Source organism: Camelus ferus, chromosome 2 (genome assembly GCF_009834535.1).
Source record: "Camelus ferus isolate YT-003-E chromosome 2, BCGSAC_Cfer_1.0, whole genome shotgun sequence".
Lineage (NCBI taxonomy): Eukaryota > Metazoa > Chordata > Mammalia > Artiodactyla > Camelidae > Camelus > Camelus ferus.
The window spans coordinates 14174481-14192193 of NC_045697.1; the positions used below are offsets into that span (position 1 = coordinate 14174481).

The 17713-nt window shown below is 36.7% G+C and overlaps 1 protein-coding gene across 4 annotated transcripts in view; it reads left to right on the plus strand.

Moving 5' to 3' along the window:
* Positions 1 to 17713, plus strand: part of SLIT2 (slit guidance ligand 2) — a 347903-nt gene that overhangs the window by 283586 nt on the left and 46604 nt on the right. For all 4 annotated transcript variants that reach the window (XM_032494701.1, XM_032494710.1, XM_006184694.3 and 1 more), the window contains 4 exons: positions 2426 to 2497; positions 2977 to 3048; positions 4640 to 4711; positions 7589 to 7752. In XM_032494701.1, the coding sequence (XP_032350592.1) occupies positions 2426 to 2497; positions 2977 to 3048; positions 4640 to 4711; positions 7589 to 7752 (380 nt within the window). The remainder of the gene's footprint in view (positions 1 to 2425; positions 2498 to 2976; positions 3049 to 4639; positions 4712 to 7588; positions 7753 to 17713) is intronic.

Genomic DNA, 17713 nt, shown 5'->3' on the forward strand with positions numbered 1-17713 from the left:
TCGGACAAGGGCGCGCCTTAGAAAAAGGCCCTCCTCTATTCGAAGTGTAAATATGATTAAGTCTAAGTATCGGAGAATTGTAGAAATGCAGTATGCTAGAGAATGCTATTGAGGATGAATATGGGCGATTTTATGAGAATCCAAGGAAAGAAGGATGGGAAACAATGTTATTATTGACTTTAAGCAAAACATAGCAGATGGTAAAACCTTTACTGAAAATGTATTGGAAATCTAGTTTACTAGGCTTGATTCACTTATATAATTCATGAATTAATAAAGGGATTCCAGTATTAAAATTTTATAAAATCCATATTTGCATATGTAGTGTGTGAATAAACTTGACAAAGATGCTGACATTCTGAGTAATAATGTCAAAACATTGAGTTGTTTTTATCAGTCTGTTTTGATGTCCTCCTAACATAGCATCTTTCTTTCATTAATGTATGTAAGCAGTTTTTTACAGTTTTTAACTTGTAGATACTAGATTATATTTAAACATGCAAACATTTCATTTCAATCTGGTTATGTGCACAGTATTTTTAAAACGATAGAATCTTACTGTATGTAATGTCACTCTTAGAGTAGTGTTGTTGGTAAACAAGGAAACTTGTCACAAAACAAAAAAATCAGCAGCAATAGTGGATATGAAAGGAAATACTTTGTCTTTAAGTCTATCTGATTTTAGAGTAAATATGACTGTCTTAGATTTCTAGTATTCCCAGAAAAGGGGGCTTATGCCTAATTCGTGAATGGAAACCTAGGTAACAGAAAATGTCATGTTTCTCATTGTAAACTTTACCCTAAGCACTTGGAGGTTAGTTAAAATGCTGTTGAGCATTTTCAGTTTTTCTTAAATGTGTGTGAAAATCAAACCCTCTGTGGGAAGTATATAGGACTGTTTAAATGACAAATGACTAAGTTAAGAAAAAAAGAATATCCTCTAAAAAATCTTGTTCTGCCCCTAGTTGTTTATTTAATAGCAGCAAGAACTGATTACATACATTTGTTCTGTTAAATAAACCATTAAATTGCTGCAATTTCCAAAGGGTCACTTTAGCAGCATTGGGTCATTTGTGGGACAGCATGTGATTAGTTAAAACCAGTTTGGAAATGAAAAAAGAATCTGTAGGTCCAGAAATGATTTTACCAGTGACTCAGCATACAACTCTAGGCAAGTAATTTCTGCTAGCGTTGATGTATTTATTCATTTTTTAAATTTAGCTTGAGTACCTCAGCAGCTAAGAAGATGGATGGTACAGCTCAGCTGCTCTAACTTCCCCACCATTTCACAATTTCTTTGGTCCATTTTACTGACATTTTGGTATTTTAATAAAGGAATGGATAACCTTCAGCAGCTCTTCTGTATCTTGCATTTATTCACATATTTTGCTTCAGAAAAAAATATAGTGAACATAAATACACAACAGACATAAATGAACCCAAATCACAACCCATGATGTTCCATTTATTTATGAATCTTCCTTTTAGTCATATATTTGGCATCTTGCTTTAGGTAAAATTTAGTGAATATTCACTAATATGTGTCACATTGCCGTAACTACATGAGTGTGTATATGTATATATTCGCTAACTTTTGTCTAAAGCAAAATACGAAACATGTATGTCATTACATGTTATTATATATTATATAATAGTATTATATTTATAACATTATTATTGCATGCCATATTACATATATATTTCACACATATAATACATATAATAAAAATTAGTTCACTGAATATAAATTACAACCTGTAGTACAAAGTACACTTATAAATATCCATTTAGCATTGGTTAAAAAAAAATCCACATTTCTCTCATTTACTTATTATTTATTGAACAGACATTTACTGAGGACCAACTACGTGCTAGTGACTTTGCCATAGGCCAAGTGTTTAATCATGGTGTTACTATTAACGACGGCGTTGTTAACGTAATTAAATAAGGGATCCTTTCCATTACCCTGTTTGAGTCTTTGTATGCGTCAGTGAAAAAGTATGTGCCATCGGTGGAACTTTCAAGAACAGAGGTTTATTTCTCACCTATAAATGTGTCAGCTGTGAGTGGCCTCCGCCTGTCTTTGCTCTGGGGTCCAGGCAGCAGGCAGGACCTCTGTGGGACATCAAGAGCCTTGCAGAGGAGGGAGGAGAGGGACAGAATTAGCTCGCGCTAAAGCTTCTGTTCTGAGGTGAAACCAGAACTGATGCCCATACTTCACTAGCCAAAGCACTTGGTCGCTTCTAATTTCAGCAGGCGGGGGCGTGAGTAGTCATGAAGAAGGCTGCAGTCTGCCCAGTGTGGTGTTACTTTCAGATGAAAGCTGAGTCCTAGCGCTGCTTTGACTGTGAGCAAGAAGAACCTTCCCTTTCTAAGAATGACTCATGGTAACAGCAGACTCCATGTCTTTCTTTTTCTCTTTTAGAGACTTAAGTAACAACCGAATCAGCACCCTGTCTAATCAGAGCTTCAGCAACATGACCCAGCTCCTCACCTTGTGAGTATGAAAGTGTGGTCCTGAGTATTCATTGGACGGTCCTAGTAGAAAAGACAGAGTCTCTGCACTCAAGGAACGTTAATAGTGTTGGGAGAAACAGACGAATAAAACTTAAGTAAACCTACAAATACAGATACTACAAAAAGTGTTGGGTTCTATAAGAGAAACAAAGAATAATTTACATTTGTGGTGGGGTTTAGAGAAATCTTTAAGATAGACTTCTGGAGAAAGTCATCTTACAGAGGACACAGCTGAGACATCAGCGTGTCCTCAGGGGTAGGAAGCATTCTAGAATGTATTTAGAAATAAATACATTGTAATAGTGAAACAACACAAAGATGCAGAAATGTTATGTGTCAGTATTCTCAGTGTATAACATGCTATAATGACCCTTTTCTTAACTGCTTTATTTTTTTAAATGACATTTGGCTATTTGGGGGATACCTGAGTAAAACAAATCAGCTTATGTGTGCTTTCAGAATTCTTAGTTACAACCGTCTGAGATGTCTTCCTCCTCGAACCTTCGATGGATTGAAGTCTCTTCGATTACTGTAAGCATCTTATGTTTAACAAAATACTTCTTTTCTCGGGGATCTGGGTTTTGGACTGTCTTTTTAATGATTTAACTGCTTTGTGTTTATTTTCAGGTATTTTCAGTAGTATGTATTATGAGTTGCTACAGATTTGGAAATAGGAAAATTACATTTTACTGTATCATTGCCCAACAGCTTTTACTTGGAGAACATATTTTTCTCTTTTGTAACACATTGTTGCTGTAGTCATTAATTTGCTGCTATATGATATTAAGACGTAGTTTTGTATAGATCCAAGTAATTTTGAAAGAAAAAGAGGAAATTTTAATTTCTCTAGAAATTACATAATACACCAACGTATTTTTACGATACACAATTTATCTAAAATTATGTGAAATAAAACATGATCCTCAATCCCAGTCCCCTCCCCCAGAATTGACAGTTAAACAGTTTTTTTTTTTTTCTGGTCCTTATTCTGTGCTTGGTTTTATATATTGATATATGAATGCCCACTGCTATATAACTTAAGAACCATAAATAGGGTTTTTCTTGTTCTGCCATTGACTAATTTTATTTAACAATATGGTTTAGCCTTCTTCCAGTCCATCTGTATCATATTTCTCAACTGCTTAAATGATACAGAATACTTCATAGAATGAAGGAACCGTACCTTATTTAACCAGCTTTCATCTTTACTATCATTCGATTTGATTCTAGATTTTTTTTGTGTCTGCAGTGCTGGAGTGAACATTCTACACATCCATCTTACTGTCAGGCACATTAGGAGAATACCAAAGTCACCATCTTGTTGTTCCCCAAATAAGATTTTGTCAATTTACAGATTTATTTTCCACCAGCTGTTTTAATACAGCACCTATTTCAAAGCACTCTTGCAAATATTGAATATTATCAGTCCTTTCATTTTTGCCATATGACAGATGGAACTTTATTTTCTGTTCCTGTTTCAATTTGCAGTTCCAATTACTAGAGCATTTGAGAATATTTTATTTGTTTATTGAGCATTTGTGCTTCTTATTCTATGAGCCTGATCACATTATTTCCCATTTTCTGCGGTGTACTTTGTCTTTTCCTCATTAACATACATGCCTTTATACATCTCCCACCTGACTCCAAGTTTACAGGTCTTTTTACAAAGGAGTTAATCCTTATAGCTTACATATGTTGCAAATATTTCCCATTCTGTTCTTTATATGTAATCTTTTATATTATGGATATATTTTACAATGTCAAAAATATATCACTTTTTCCCATGATGGTTTCTGAGTTTTATAATGTAGTGCTTTTAAAAGCCCTTAATATCCCACATTTATAAAAAGGAACACTGCTGTATTTTCTTTTAATACATTTTCAATTTTATTTTTACATTTAACTCTTCAACCTAGAATTTACTTTATGCTTATGATGTGAGGTAGGTACTAACTTTCTGCTTTCCCAAATAGATATCCATTTGTATAAAGACTGTTTCTTGAATAGACCATCTTTTCTACACTGATTTAAAAGTTTGTTATAAAGTTTCATATATGCATGGGGGTTTTTCTGAACTCCCTGAAATAATAGGAAATTTAATTTTGCTTTTTCTTGCTTTTAGTTCTCTACATGGAAATGACATTTCTGTTGTGCCTGAAGGTGCTTTCAACGATCTTTCTGCATTGTCACACCTGTGAGTATCTAGCTCATGAGTGTGGGTTTAGAACAAACAATCCTCTGCCGCCTTTTTTATTGTCACATCATAAAATGTGATTGGTTCCATCTTTAAATAAAACGTAAAGTTTTTCTTTTTTTTTTAATTGAAGTATGGTCAATTACAATGTGTCAATTTCTGGTGTACAGCACAATGTCCCAGTGATGAATATACATACATATACATATACATACAAAATGAATATATACATATATTCATTTTCATATTTTTATTAAAGATTATTACAAAATACTGAATAGAGTTCCCTGCGTTATACAGAAGAAATGAAAATGTAAATATTTTCAATTTAGATATGGCGGCCTCTGCAATATAGCCTTAATTTATCCTTCTGACCCTAACGGCCCATTAGCTGAGTTCTCTTTGCTTATAAAAATGTCTCTTCTTACAAGCATGGCTCCCTAACTTCCTAGCCTGCACTTTTTCTCTTAGTGCTCTCTAATTCTAAATATCAGCTCCCCTTCAATGCCATCTTGCCAAACCCTGCTTTTCTAAGGCGCATCCCAAGTATCCGCTGCTCCAGGAAGCCTATCCTGCTTTGCTCAAAGTGGATTCATTTCTTTAGCAAATATGACTCAGCATTGACTATGGCACCATGCAAAAATAAATTAGACAAGGTTTAAGGCATTTAGTGTGGTAGAGGGGAACAGCCAAATCCTCATATTGGGTGAAATGTTTTTCCTTTGCATTCTCTCATAGCAGGCCGTTTGTACCTCCATATTTCTTGGAAGTACAATAAAATCATAATGAGGTCCAGAACCCTCCACTGGGTCAAATTCCGCTCTCCCATTTTCTTAGTTGTACTGTTAAGACCATGGGCAAGTGGGGAAGGAGGTTCAGAGAACAGCCCTACAATCCAAGGCTTTCTTAGGTCAGGCTGAGTGTGGCGTCACCTGGCAGCAGTTACCTGCTTCAGCTTAAATATCAGTGTCAGTTGGCTCCCGGTTCTCCAGAGGAGGTTGCTGGCCATATTTTTTCTTGGATTTGCCCTCCTCTCCGAAACCTTCCAAACCCCAAGAAGATACGAAGTTTAGAAAATTGAGAGAAGGGGATGGGCAGAGGCTAGGAACCAGTAGTCACTCATGTGCCATCTGAATTTTCCCTTGTAGGGGCTGTGCTGTCAGTATACGGCTTTGTCCTTCTGACTGTTTGGACTTAGTATTAATATCCCTTCCATGAAACTCTTAGGTCCCTAGAGGCAAGACCTCCAGTTTTTCAAGTCTGAGCCCCAACACCTGCCTCAAAGTTGACATCAGGGCCACTTCTCTACAAACTTCATGGAAGTCATTTGCCTGAGGTCCCATGTGAATGAGACCCCAGCTCAGGGGTACAGGACGGCGGTGCCATGGCAGAGAATGGCATCCTGATAGTGTTAGGGTCAGAGAAGGCCGCATAGGGAAGGTGCTGCTTGAGCTAAGTAGCATTGTCCTTTATGTGACCCTCTGCCCCAAGGTGGGAGCAGTTCGAATCTTCTTTGTCATGCGTCCTGTTTTGTTATGTATCTCATGTGTCTTTTACCCCCTGGATCACAGAGAGCTCTGCTCTGTTCACTTTTTTTACGCTGTCTCCTAGCATAGTAAGGATTTAGCAACTGTCAGTAGAGATGAGATCAAATGACTCAAGAACCTCATTTTTAATTTAGAAGAAAGTTTCGAATCTGACATGCATAGAAACATGACATTTACTACACTCCAATTCTCAGCTAGAGTTGGGGATTAAAATAGCTACAGCATAAAGTATTACGGCTTTACAAGTATATTTTGAAAGTCGCTTAATAAAAGAATAAGATTAATTTTGCTTAGACTTTATACCTAGAAACATGACTAATCTGAAGTTAATTATAAATCAGAATTGATCAGTTTTTAAATGTTACTTTATGCGTATACTACTTGTGCGCAAGCTTGGTGAATTTGTGAACCCATTGGGAAACTTATCTGGCCTCAGTTTTCTAATCTGTAAAATAGGTTTTTAATAGTATTGACCTCATAGAGTCTCTGTTTAGGATAAAATGAGTCAATTCATGTTAATGGCTTAGCACAGCTCCTGCATACCAGAATGATGCAGAGATGCTATTATCTCGATGACGTTTCCTGTCACTACAACTGCCTGTGTGAGTAGGAACCAAAGCTCTGAAATGAAAAAATGTTAAAGGGACAGACATCAAATGACGTTCCATATCAGCCCTGGGGAACGAGCTTTGTGCATTTTTATTATTTCATGCCCTTCCTTATCTTCTTGCCTTTGTTCTGGTCCTTTGCACTGAAATATCCTTTCCAACCTTTTCCACCTACTTGAATATAAGTATCTAAAAGTTCCGACTTCTTAAACTACCAGTCTCCCAGAAAAGTTACCCTCTCTTCACAATCATCTTGTGAATTTTTCTACTGTAGCCCTTCTAATGAAAATTATTTGTATGTATGAGTATATGTTAATCTCCTTTGCCAAAGGAGTTTTGGGGGCTAAAAATAATGTATTATTTGTATTTGGGTCCCCAGCACCTGGCATAATGATTGGGTCCTCAGTAAATCATTGGTGAATGAAGGACGTGTTAGTCTACATTTTGGGTGTGCCTACACCCCCTATAAACCTGTCTGCAGATACAAGGAGACCTTGTAAAACCAGATGAGTGTTAACTCTAGTGACAGCTCACTAAATTGCAGTTGCACAGAATTCAGGAAAATGGGAAATCAACGATGTCTCTATTTTCTTCTAAATTTTTATCAATGAATCTATAGGCGTTTTCTACTGAGCATCACTTTGAATTATGTTCCCTTAGGAAATAACAGTCCTTCTGTACTTGTGCGTGTGTGTGTGTGCTTTTGTGGTGTTGTTTTCCAGAGCAATTGGAGCCAACCCTCTTTACTGTGATTGTAACATGCAGTGGTTATCCGACTGGGTGAAGTCGGAATACAAAGAACCCGGAATTGCTCGCTGTGCTGGTCCTGGAGAAATGGCAGATAAACTATTGCTCACAACTCCCTCCAAAAAATTTACATGTCAAGGTATGGCTTTTAAGCATTTGTACTTCTGTAAATAAAAATCCATCATACTACTCTTAAGAAGAGAAAGAAAACTGCATGCCGCTAGATTTCAAAGGCAGAGCTGAAAACTGCCAGTCAGTGGCTACCACTTCCTCCCATGCTTGGGGAAGACAGAGCCGTCACCTGAGGAGCCCAAGGAAAGAACTAGGCTTCTCAGATCAATCGGGTGATAATCCTTTGGAAATTGACTAAGTTGTCTTTAAAATATATGAGGAAATGAAAAGTACGTGATTTCTGGAAATTCCTCTCATAGCCTCTAACAAGTCAAATGTTTTGCTTCCGCTTTGTCTGAACGTGGGCCCCGCTCCTAGGGCTGCCAGGGCCCTGTGGCTTCCCAATGCCAGGTAAGGAGACGTGAGCCCTCCCAGTGTTCAGGCCAGACCCTCCGACTCACATCCTGTGTTACCCTCTTCCTCTGGGGACCGTGCTGTTCCTTGTGCATCTGTATCCCTCGCTTTCCCTTTGTTTTCCGTACTTGTGAATGCCAAACAGTGTCTCGGTAACAAATAATTTCTCCGCCTATTGCAAGAGTGATCTATGCCCAACATAGAAATCTCAAAGAATAGGGAAATGCAAACAATAAAAAACTCAAGAACCAAATTTAACAATGTCTAACAATACCAAAAGAGAACCACTATTCCACTTGTTTTGTGTGTCTTTCCACTTCTAGTCAAATGTATGGATGGAAGTTCCTCCTCAAAAATGGGATAGAAGGTTACCATCCTTAATTTTAGATGTTTGGAGACGACCGCTCTTACTTATTAGATAGAGGAGAGAAATTCTTGAAGATTCTAAATGTATAATCAGCAAAGGTTTATTACACACGTTTTAGGCGTAAAACTAAACCCTGGGTGTTGTGGAGCATGCAGATGTTTGCAAACCTAGCTGAAAAGGTAAGGTTTCCACACTTGAATGTTTAGGCTGGAAGAACATTTCTAAACAGGTAACACTGCACATGGGTTACAGGGTGACGCCCAGCCTGGTTTAGCCGGGCCTACATCCCAGCCTCCCTTTCCACTGGTTGTGTAACTTACTAGCTTAATCAGCCTGTGTCTCAGTTTCCTCACGTACAGGCAGAGATGATGATAGAACGCACCTGAAAAGGTTTTGTTAAGATTAGGTGAGTTATTATATGTAAACTAAAAAAAAAAAGATCTAAAAAGAAAGAAAATGTCATTGTCACAGAAACAGAGAATAGAATGGTACTTTCCAGGGGCTGGGAAAATGTGGAGACGTAGGTCAAAGGTACAAACTTTCAGTTATAAGAATAGCAAGTTCTGAGAATCTAATGTGTGACACAGTGACGATAGTTAACAGTATGGTATCCTATACTTAAAAGTTGCTGAGAGTAAATCTTTAGCATTCTCCCTCCATACACACAGAAGTTAACTACGTGAGGTGATGGATATGTTAATTATCTTGCGAGTGTTAATCATTCCACACTGTGGATGTATATCACATCATCAAAGGTTGCACATTTGAAATACACACAATTATATTTGCCAATTATTTTTCAATAAAGCTGGGGGAAAAGGATCAGTTTATTTAACATACATAAAACATGCTTGACTGACTTACAGTAAGCACTCATTATAGGTTAGCTGCCAATTTTTTATTATAACATTTCAAAACACCAACCAAAATATGACGTGGGACAACATGCCATGATTTATTGACAAAAGAAGGAAGTTTTAAAAACTATGTTCCCTCCTCCAAACATTTTAAGTGAGCATCTGATTTTTTTTTTGTAGTTCTAAGTGGTTACAAGAGATGTAATTTGCAGTGTATTGTAAATATCAATATTTAAAACAAAACTCTTCCAATGTACTTTTAAATATGTTTGGTGGACTCTAAATATCATAGCTAATTTGGGGAAAAAATAGAACAAGATCTTCAATATTTTAAGTTGTTCTTTTTCCTCAAACTTCTATTTTTCTCCTTGAATTTTTATTTCCAGTACCTCAGAGAATTATATCATTCTTCGCTACCAAAAATATGTATATAATTTGAATTTTTAAAATTCCCTACCACCAAAGATCTGTGAGTTTTAAATTTTTTCCTTAGAATTAATTATTGCCAGTAATACTTGTGCAACATTGATTAGAACAGCATAATTATTTATCAATATGTTAATATTTATTTTTAAAATTGAAATTAAAATTGTATTGGAAATGCCTTTCTGGGATTATGTGCATTGATTGCAAGAGCCTTTGCAAATAACCAATGCTTTAAATTATTCTTTCGCAGCCACAGATGTTCCCCTGGGGCGGTGCCCCATGGTAAATTTCTGGTGGGCTGAAAGGTGTATCATTTTTCTGTAAAGTGCAGATGATTGTCAAGGGGGAGCTAGGGGAGACCCTAACATAAAAACTTACTTGTAGCCATGTTATTGGGCAGATCGATTCTAGAAAGATCATATGGGCAAGTTGAGAGACTGCAGACTGATTCTGTTACACTTTCTGGACCCAGGCATACTCATACTCTATCTTGAAGAATGCTGGTGTCTATCTGTAATTCTTAAAGCTTAGCATTCTGTGGAGATATTTCTTGAAAACAAAGTATTTTATGATAATGTAAGTTTGAGATATTCAAGATATTCTTCTTAGAGCATCATAGTTCACATTAATTTAGTAAATGTTCCCAGAAGTACAACACATACATACACACAAACATAAATACACACACACATACATAAATGTCTAACTTAAAATTTATCTCACTGATTTGACCTTATTTCATTAATCACATCTTATGTTCTTAGTGTAGCATGAATGGAAATACGCTAGAAGGAAAATTGGTCTGGATCAGTGTTGCCTGGTAGAACTTTTTGCAAGGATAGAAAAATTCTGTTTTCTGTGTTATCCAATATGGTAGCTCTAGTCATGTGTGGTTGTTGAAATGTAGCTACTGTGACTGAGGAAGTAAATTTTTAATTTTATTTAATTTAAATGTAAACTTAAAGTCATATGTGACTAGTGGCTACCATTGGACAGTGCAGTTTCCTATAAGATCTCAGAGGGAGAAATCGTGTCTGAGGAGAGTGGCTGTGAAAGGTTTCATACAAGAGTGTCTAGGTCAGCTGTCTGGACAAGCAGTCAAGTGTGAGGACAGCGCTCTAGGTGGGTGGACCTGCAGGAGCCGAGCTGTGGTAAAGGAAAATGCTGGAACTGTGGTAGATAAGTTTAACATTCACTGAGTTATCAAATTAACATATCACAGATATTTCAAGGTATACAGCATAGATGTAGACCAGTTGTCAAGAAGTGTAGACATTCAGAACTCAACAAATATAATGCAATTACATTTAGCAAACTGTAAGAATGACTCAGTTTTTCTATAACTTAACATAATTTTAGAGAGATGGCAAACACTGAAACCCACAGTGTTCTGTGCCAGCATTTCTCGGTGTTTGTCAAAATATTGTGAACCACTCTTACGTGCTTTGCGAGAAATATTTACTCGTCATAAATGGATTAGCAGAGGCAAAGTATTCTAATCTATTAATTAAAATAATTAACTCTGGGAAATCTACTGAGTACTGTGTTTTTGAGCTTACATGCTTTATGAACTTGAAAGCAATAAAATGATGCTTATCTAAATATTTTATAATTTGAGGTTTTTTTATATGTCAATTTAATTTTTCCCATAGTTATGCCAGTTTAATATTTTATTTATTCATGAAAATCATGTAAGTACATACTCCTAATATTAAAGTTTGTAAATATGTGATTTCAAATTACAGCAGGAAAATGAATAGTGCTTATTTGAAAACATGTTTACATAGCTATATTTAAATATAATTAAATAATTTCTCTACTAGAAAAGGCAATGCTATTATTTTGTGCAATTAATGCTTTCAATACAATTTTTTATCTTACATTTTTCATAGTATATTCTTTGTGGTATAATCTCATAGTTTCAGTGCATAACAGAAATAAATGAACTGGATGAAATAAATTGGCAGAGCATATTTAATTAATACCAAGATTAGGGCATTCTTGAATGGAAGCAGATGGTCATGACTTGTTGTTATAACCAAAATGCCATGTCCTCATCTTTTAACTATCAGATGAAATTAAAATGCTCAAGCAATCTGCAAAAAAATGGAGGCTTCTGCCCTCTCCAGTTTTTCATTGAAAATGTCACTGTGGAATGTAGACTATTGTTAATTTCTAGTATTCCCTATATTGCTCTTGGTTTAGGAAGTTTTAGCTGTACAGGCAACTAAATTGTTCATTTTTAATTTGACAGACATTTATCAAACACTTAAATGTGTTAAAGAGTGAGCAGTCTAATGGAAACAAATCAAATGTTCCTTCTTTCATTCAACAACTATTATATGATTGCCTGTTAGGTATCAGACATAGTCCTAAGGTATTAAGAGTACAGTGCTGGAGGAAGGTATAGCTCACGTGCTTAGCATTCACGAGGTCCTGGGTTCAATCCCCAGTACCTCCTCTAGAAATAAATAAACCTAATCACCCCCCTGCCAAAAAATAAAATAAAATAAAATAATACAATGATAAATAAATAAATAAAAATTGTTTTAAAAAGGATGCAGTATTAAATAGGGGGAAAATGCCTTCATGAAGCTTATATTCTGCTGATAAATACAGTTATTAAATAGATAATTTAAAAATAACATGGAAGTTTAGAGATAGAAATATATATATAGTATTAATAAGTGTATCAAAACCAAACAGCTGTGGAATGATAACTGATACCAGCAAGTCCATCAGGGCATCAAGAGATCTTACAGTGAGTCAAGTGGAATTGAGTCTGGAACACAAAAGAGAGGAAGCAGCCCAAATGGGCAGGTGTCTGGTAGCCAGGAACCCCAGTGAGGAGGCAGAGATACGGTGCTCAGCATACTTCATTGCTTTATCGGTAAAGATCAGCTAAGGCATTGAGAAACCTGGGAACTTTTCATATCCTAGAATGATCAACATTCTACCCCAACATGGTTGATCTCTTTTGCTAATTTTGTAGGTTAAGAATCCTCTAGTTTCTAGAATTTCTAGGAAAAATTCCACATCTCTTAGTTAATAATATTGTAATACTGCCATTTTTTTTTTCAGTGAAATTGATGTCTTCCTTTTGGGGGATGATCTTGACAAGCTGAAGGCCTTTTGTTTTGTGTATCAGAATTATTGGTTAATACTGTCCGTAGTCACTTAACCAACGTATGAAAGTGATTAAATAATTCAGCCCAACCTGAAGTGATGAATAATTTAGTTAGAGCAGTTTTGAAGTAGTATTTAGAACGTGGTCAAGTCCTTTTTTCATTTTCAGATTTAGTATTGCTAGCACATAGTTATAATTCTGAAATAACCTTAGCTCTAGGGGATTATGGTTTACTCACTGCCTAAGAAAAAATCAGATTTCCACATAGTTAGGCACCATATTTATAAACAAACAGGTTATTTTTCATTATACTTGTATTAAACTTAAAACACTGTGAAAATTTTAACAGACATTTATTTTAATAGGTGATGAAAACCAATTATTTTTTATTCTTAGATATGGTACGTCTATATTCTCTCTGATGCAATAATTCTAAAAAATAATGATTGCTCTTTTTCGTTTATGTGTGACTCAAGAAGTTGATTTACTGGCCCAGGTTTCTATGTGTATGTAGCAAATGACCAGGGGATACCAGAGGTGCATTACCCATCTTCGTGTTTTTGATTAACCATTTATGTAATGCAAATTTGTAGGATTTTAATCCCCCAACACCTAAGGACCATGTCCTCCCCTCCTCCGAAACTACAGGGAGACCAATGGATTCCCTCTGGCCAATTTCAGGAGCTTCTTTTTGGCTTCTTTGTCCTCTTTACATCTTAGACAGTGGCCACAGCTCCTGCTTCTACATTCTTGTTGCCTCTTCTTCATCCCTTTGCTGGCATCTCTTTCTTATCCAGTCTTTAATACTGGCATACGTGAGGTACTCTCCTGAGCTCCATTAAACTAATTGATTTCAGCCCAGTAGCTTCAGATATCTAGCCATGACTTTTCTTACAATCTTCAGGCTCATATTTCTATTCACTTAGTGAATTCCAGCCCCTTGCTGGCTTGCCAGAACCTTAAAACACATCTTCCAAAACGTGCAGTCCCATTTTCCACACGCTCTTGAGACGGTATTCTGTAGTTGATGCATGTGTCTCTACTGCTGAATTACTCGTTAGTTGTGCTCAGTATCCCCTAATTTTTCCTCAGTTGCCTTTGATCGACATCTGACTTTATACTGGAAGATTCTGTTATTTGACCCATATGTCCAAGGGACACCAGAATGAAGGCAGACCCTGGGGTATAGTTAGAAATTTCTGTTTGGAGCTTTCAGTTATAAATCAAAGTGAGACACGATTTTCAGTGGGTGGCAACATTGGTGTCAGGTGCATCGCTAGTGATTTGAGTCAAGTAAGCAAGTCTGTCTACAAGTTTTAATGGATTTGAGGTCCAGCAGTTCTTCCATTATAGATTAAAGTAACTGACAGAGACAAATTGGTAACCAAACTTTCTACTCATCTCCCCTTTGAATTATTAAGCTAAACACACCTCTAATCCATACAGCTGATGCTACAAGACTCTCTTAAATCAAGGCCTAATCTTAAATCAATCTAGGTATCCTAGACTGGCCTCCATCATTTCAATGTCGTTAGTAACATTTGTATCCATGAGGCTAGATTTCATTTCTCCTTTATGGCAAACATCTTTTGAGGGCTAATGTTGGCAGTGATTTAACATTTCTTGGAACTGGTAAACATTTGGAAGGAGGAAAGTTAGAAGATGGAAGTTGTATCAGCAAGCAAGTGGTAGTCCCTTGCCAAGCAGCAATACAAGAGCAAAAAGAACCTCTCCTTCTTAGTTTTGTGCTGTTACGTCTGGTGGTTGTCCGTGCCAAATTTGCAAATCACAGTTGCAGTCCTTAAAAACATAAAATCATTAAATCTAGGTGTTGCTACCCAACGGGAAATTATCTCTCAGTGCCCTTTTCCACTCTCCCATGTTTTTGATAATAGTAACCCCTAGAGTTTTCCCAAATTTCAAAAGCTTCTGGCATAGACAGAAAGTACTCAGTGAGCTTGTAATGAATGAGTAGACACCAAGCTCGAATTTGCCTTTGCGCTGAAGTTTGAACAAATGTGCAGAGGAAGACTTCCTTTCCTTTTCTCCTTGTAAGTAAACCACTCATGTCCTCCTAGCGCCCCGCCTTCTTTGGAGTCTAGGTGAGAATGTCAGGAGTTGCTGTGGCCTTTGTGCTTGCTCTTACTATAGTCTGTGCTCAAAATTCATTAGCATTTCATTTAATGCTTAAAGCAACCCATTGAAATGACCACCACTACCCTCCTGACTCCACACACTTAAGGAACACATCTAGCTCACTACCTTGGCCTGACTGACTTCTGATGCTCTGACTAAGACTCTGTGCATTGTGATCAGAAACGTGTCTGATTCTTGTTCCTGAGCACCTTCTCTTCATCTGGGGCTAATCGAGTGTGCAGAATTCCCTACGTGTTGGTTTGCTCGTAGAGAGCTACTCTGACTCTTCTACCATTTTATTATAACTTGATTTAGCATCTCCCTTTGGCTCTGATATCATCTCCTTGTTATAGAAACAGATTAAACATGTGATTACCCTTGAATAAGAACTTTCAGGAGAGGATCTCGAAAAAGCATCCTGGATGGAAAATGAATCACAAGTTGATGGCAAAGAGAAGAAGGAAGATAGACTTAGAAGAAAGGCAAACTGTGGGTGGGAAGATGAATGAAAGAAGAGAGCCAGTTACAAGGGATACAGTCCCAAGGGGTTAGAATATAGAAATAAGCAGATTTAGAAAAGCCAGGTGGATGTAAAAATCACATTATTAGAGGGACATTTAGTTTGGTGGAATTAGAATCTAAATAAAACAGAAAAAAGGAATCATATCATTTTAAGACATTTGGCCACATCAAAGGATGCTGCCATTCAGAGTTTATATTACATAACTCACAAACATCTTTTGAATTATCTGTCACTCAAACTCAACTACTGGAAATAAGAAATTCTCTTTGAAGAATCTATTTTAAAAGAGGGATTTGAAAAAAGAAAAAGCAAACAGAATGGTAGTTGTAGTAATCCGCTTTACCAAGCTAAATAAGTTAAAATTCGGTATTTTATATATTCCTAATCCTGATGCCGCCGAAACAGCGGGTTTAAGAAATCACCAGGAGAAACCTGTGCACCTGGAAAAAAGTGTGTTATTTTGATTCCTGTTCCTAAAATGAATATGTGCAAGAGAGCAACGATCTCCCTTTTATACCATAAGAGACTGCAGAGACTAAAAATAGTTGAGTAGGATTTGCTATATCAAAAACCAAATTTGGTCCTGGAAAAAAGTGGAGAAATTAGTGCTTATTAATCAGCTATGGTTCAGTGGATATTTATTAAATAAATCTTGACTGTGCTAAAAACTCAGCAGAGACTACTTCAGCCTGGCAGTTTTGTGATCTGAATGCTCTATTAAAATAATTCTTCAAAAATGTACCCAGTTTTTTTTTTCCCCTAAAACAATCTCTAGCTTCTCATCCAAATATTCAAACATAATTTTTGAAAAATGTCACATTCTGCAGAATAAGCTTAGACACTGCCAACCCTGAACCCCTCCATTCAAACCACAGCCTGACAGGGTTTGAAAGCACAGAAATAGACTAAAAGACAATTTTCTTCAAGGTCTTGGGAAGTGGCCAGATGAATCTTTACAGTCCTTGCAGTTGCTGACGTGCTATTTTGCTGGTGTACATTCTTAGCTGCCTCATTCTGTGCCTTTGTTCCAAGAGTCTTCTTTCTTCTAGCCCAGCCAAGAGAGCCATTACCATTTAGATATTTCCTTTCCTAGCGCTGATTCTAAATGTGATCATTTTTGCAAACACAAAACCAACTATTGTGGGGTATTACATTAATTTAACTTATTGCTCTAACTGCCACCGTTCACTTCTCCAGTGCTCTGAATAGCTAAATTCATTTGATAAATACGTTGGTGAGGGAGTGAGAAATTAAATTTCTATGAAGCTCACTTCAGTATGAATCCCAGAAATTTTCCAGCCACGATCTGATGCAACAATTTCATTGGTTATTCTGGTACCAAGAAAAACTGGAGGGGATACTGGCAAGACCTCCCATAGTGACGGTGGTGTCACTCATAACAAACAACACCCCTTCCAGTTAATACAGTCATCCTCAGAACTGTCACCTACTTCCAGGTAGTTAAAAAAGAAACAGGAATCTGTATGTAAATATATTTCAGGGTTTTAGCTGATAGAAAAACTGAACAATATAGAATGCTATCCTTTTTAGGATTATACTCCAAAACCATTCTATGAATATGTAATTCCCAGGGTAAGGGAGTATTTAGATACGAAGAGTTTTAGTGGCCACCCTGTTAATTCACATTTTCTTTCATACGTGAGTTTCTGTCAGTAGACCAGTGGCTTACCAAGATAAAAACACAGATCCATAGAAGAATGTAACTAACGGAAGTTTCTATTAGCACAAGCCGTGTAGCTTTCGGGATGGAGAGACCTTAGAAGGTTAGAGCCATGATGGTAGCGTCGGGGGTGCTGTATGGTTGACTCAGATAACTTTGCTAGAAGTGATGTGCAATGAATCAGGCCCTTAGAGGTATCACTGCTTGTTCCAGTGAGGTTGAGGAACTTCAGAGAGATTGGTGATGAAAGCAAAAATACAATTAATGTTTACATTATAATATATTTGTATTTTAAATGTAAAAATGTCACTCTGACAGTGTCCTCATCAGTTGCCAAAAGGCAGTCTAGTGGGCTCTCACAAGCAGAGCAAGAAGTAGCATCAATGGAACAAAATTTTATCGAGGATGGTGCAGTAGCCACATTGTTGGCCGTGTATGGAACAGATCTGTGCAGCCAG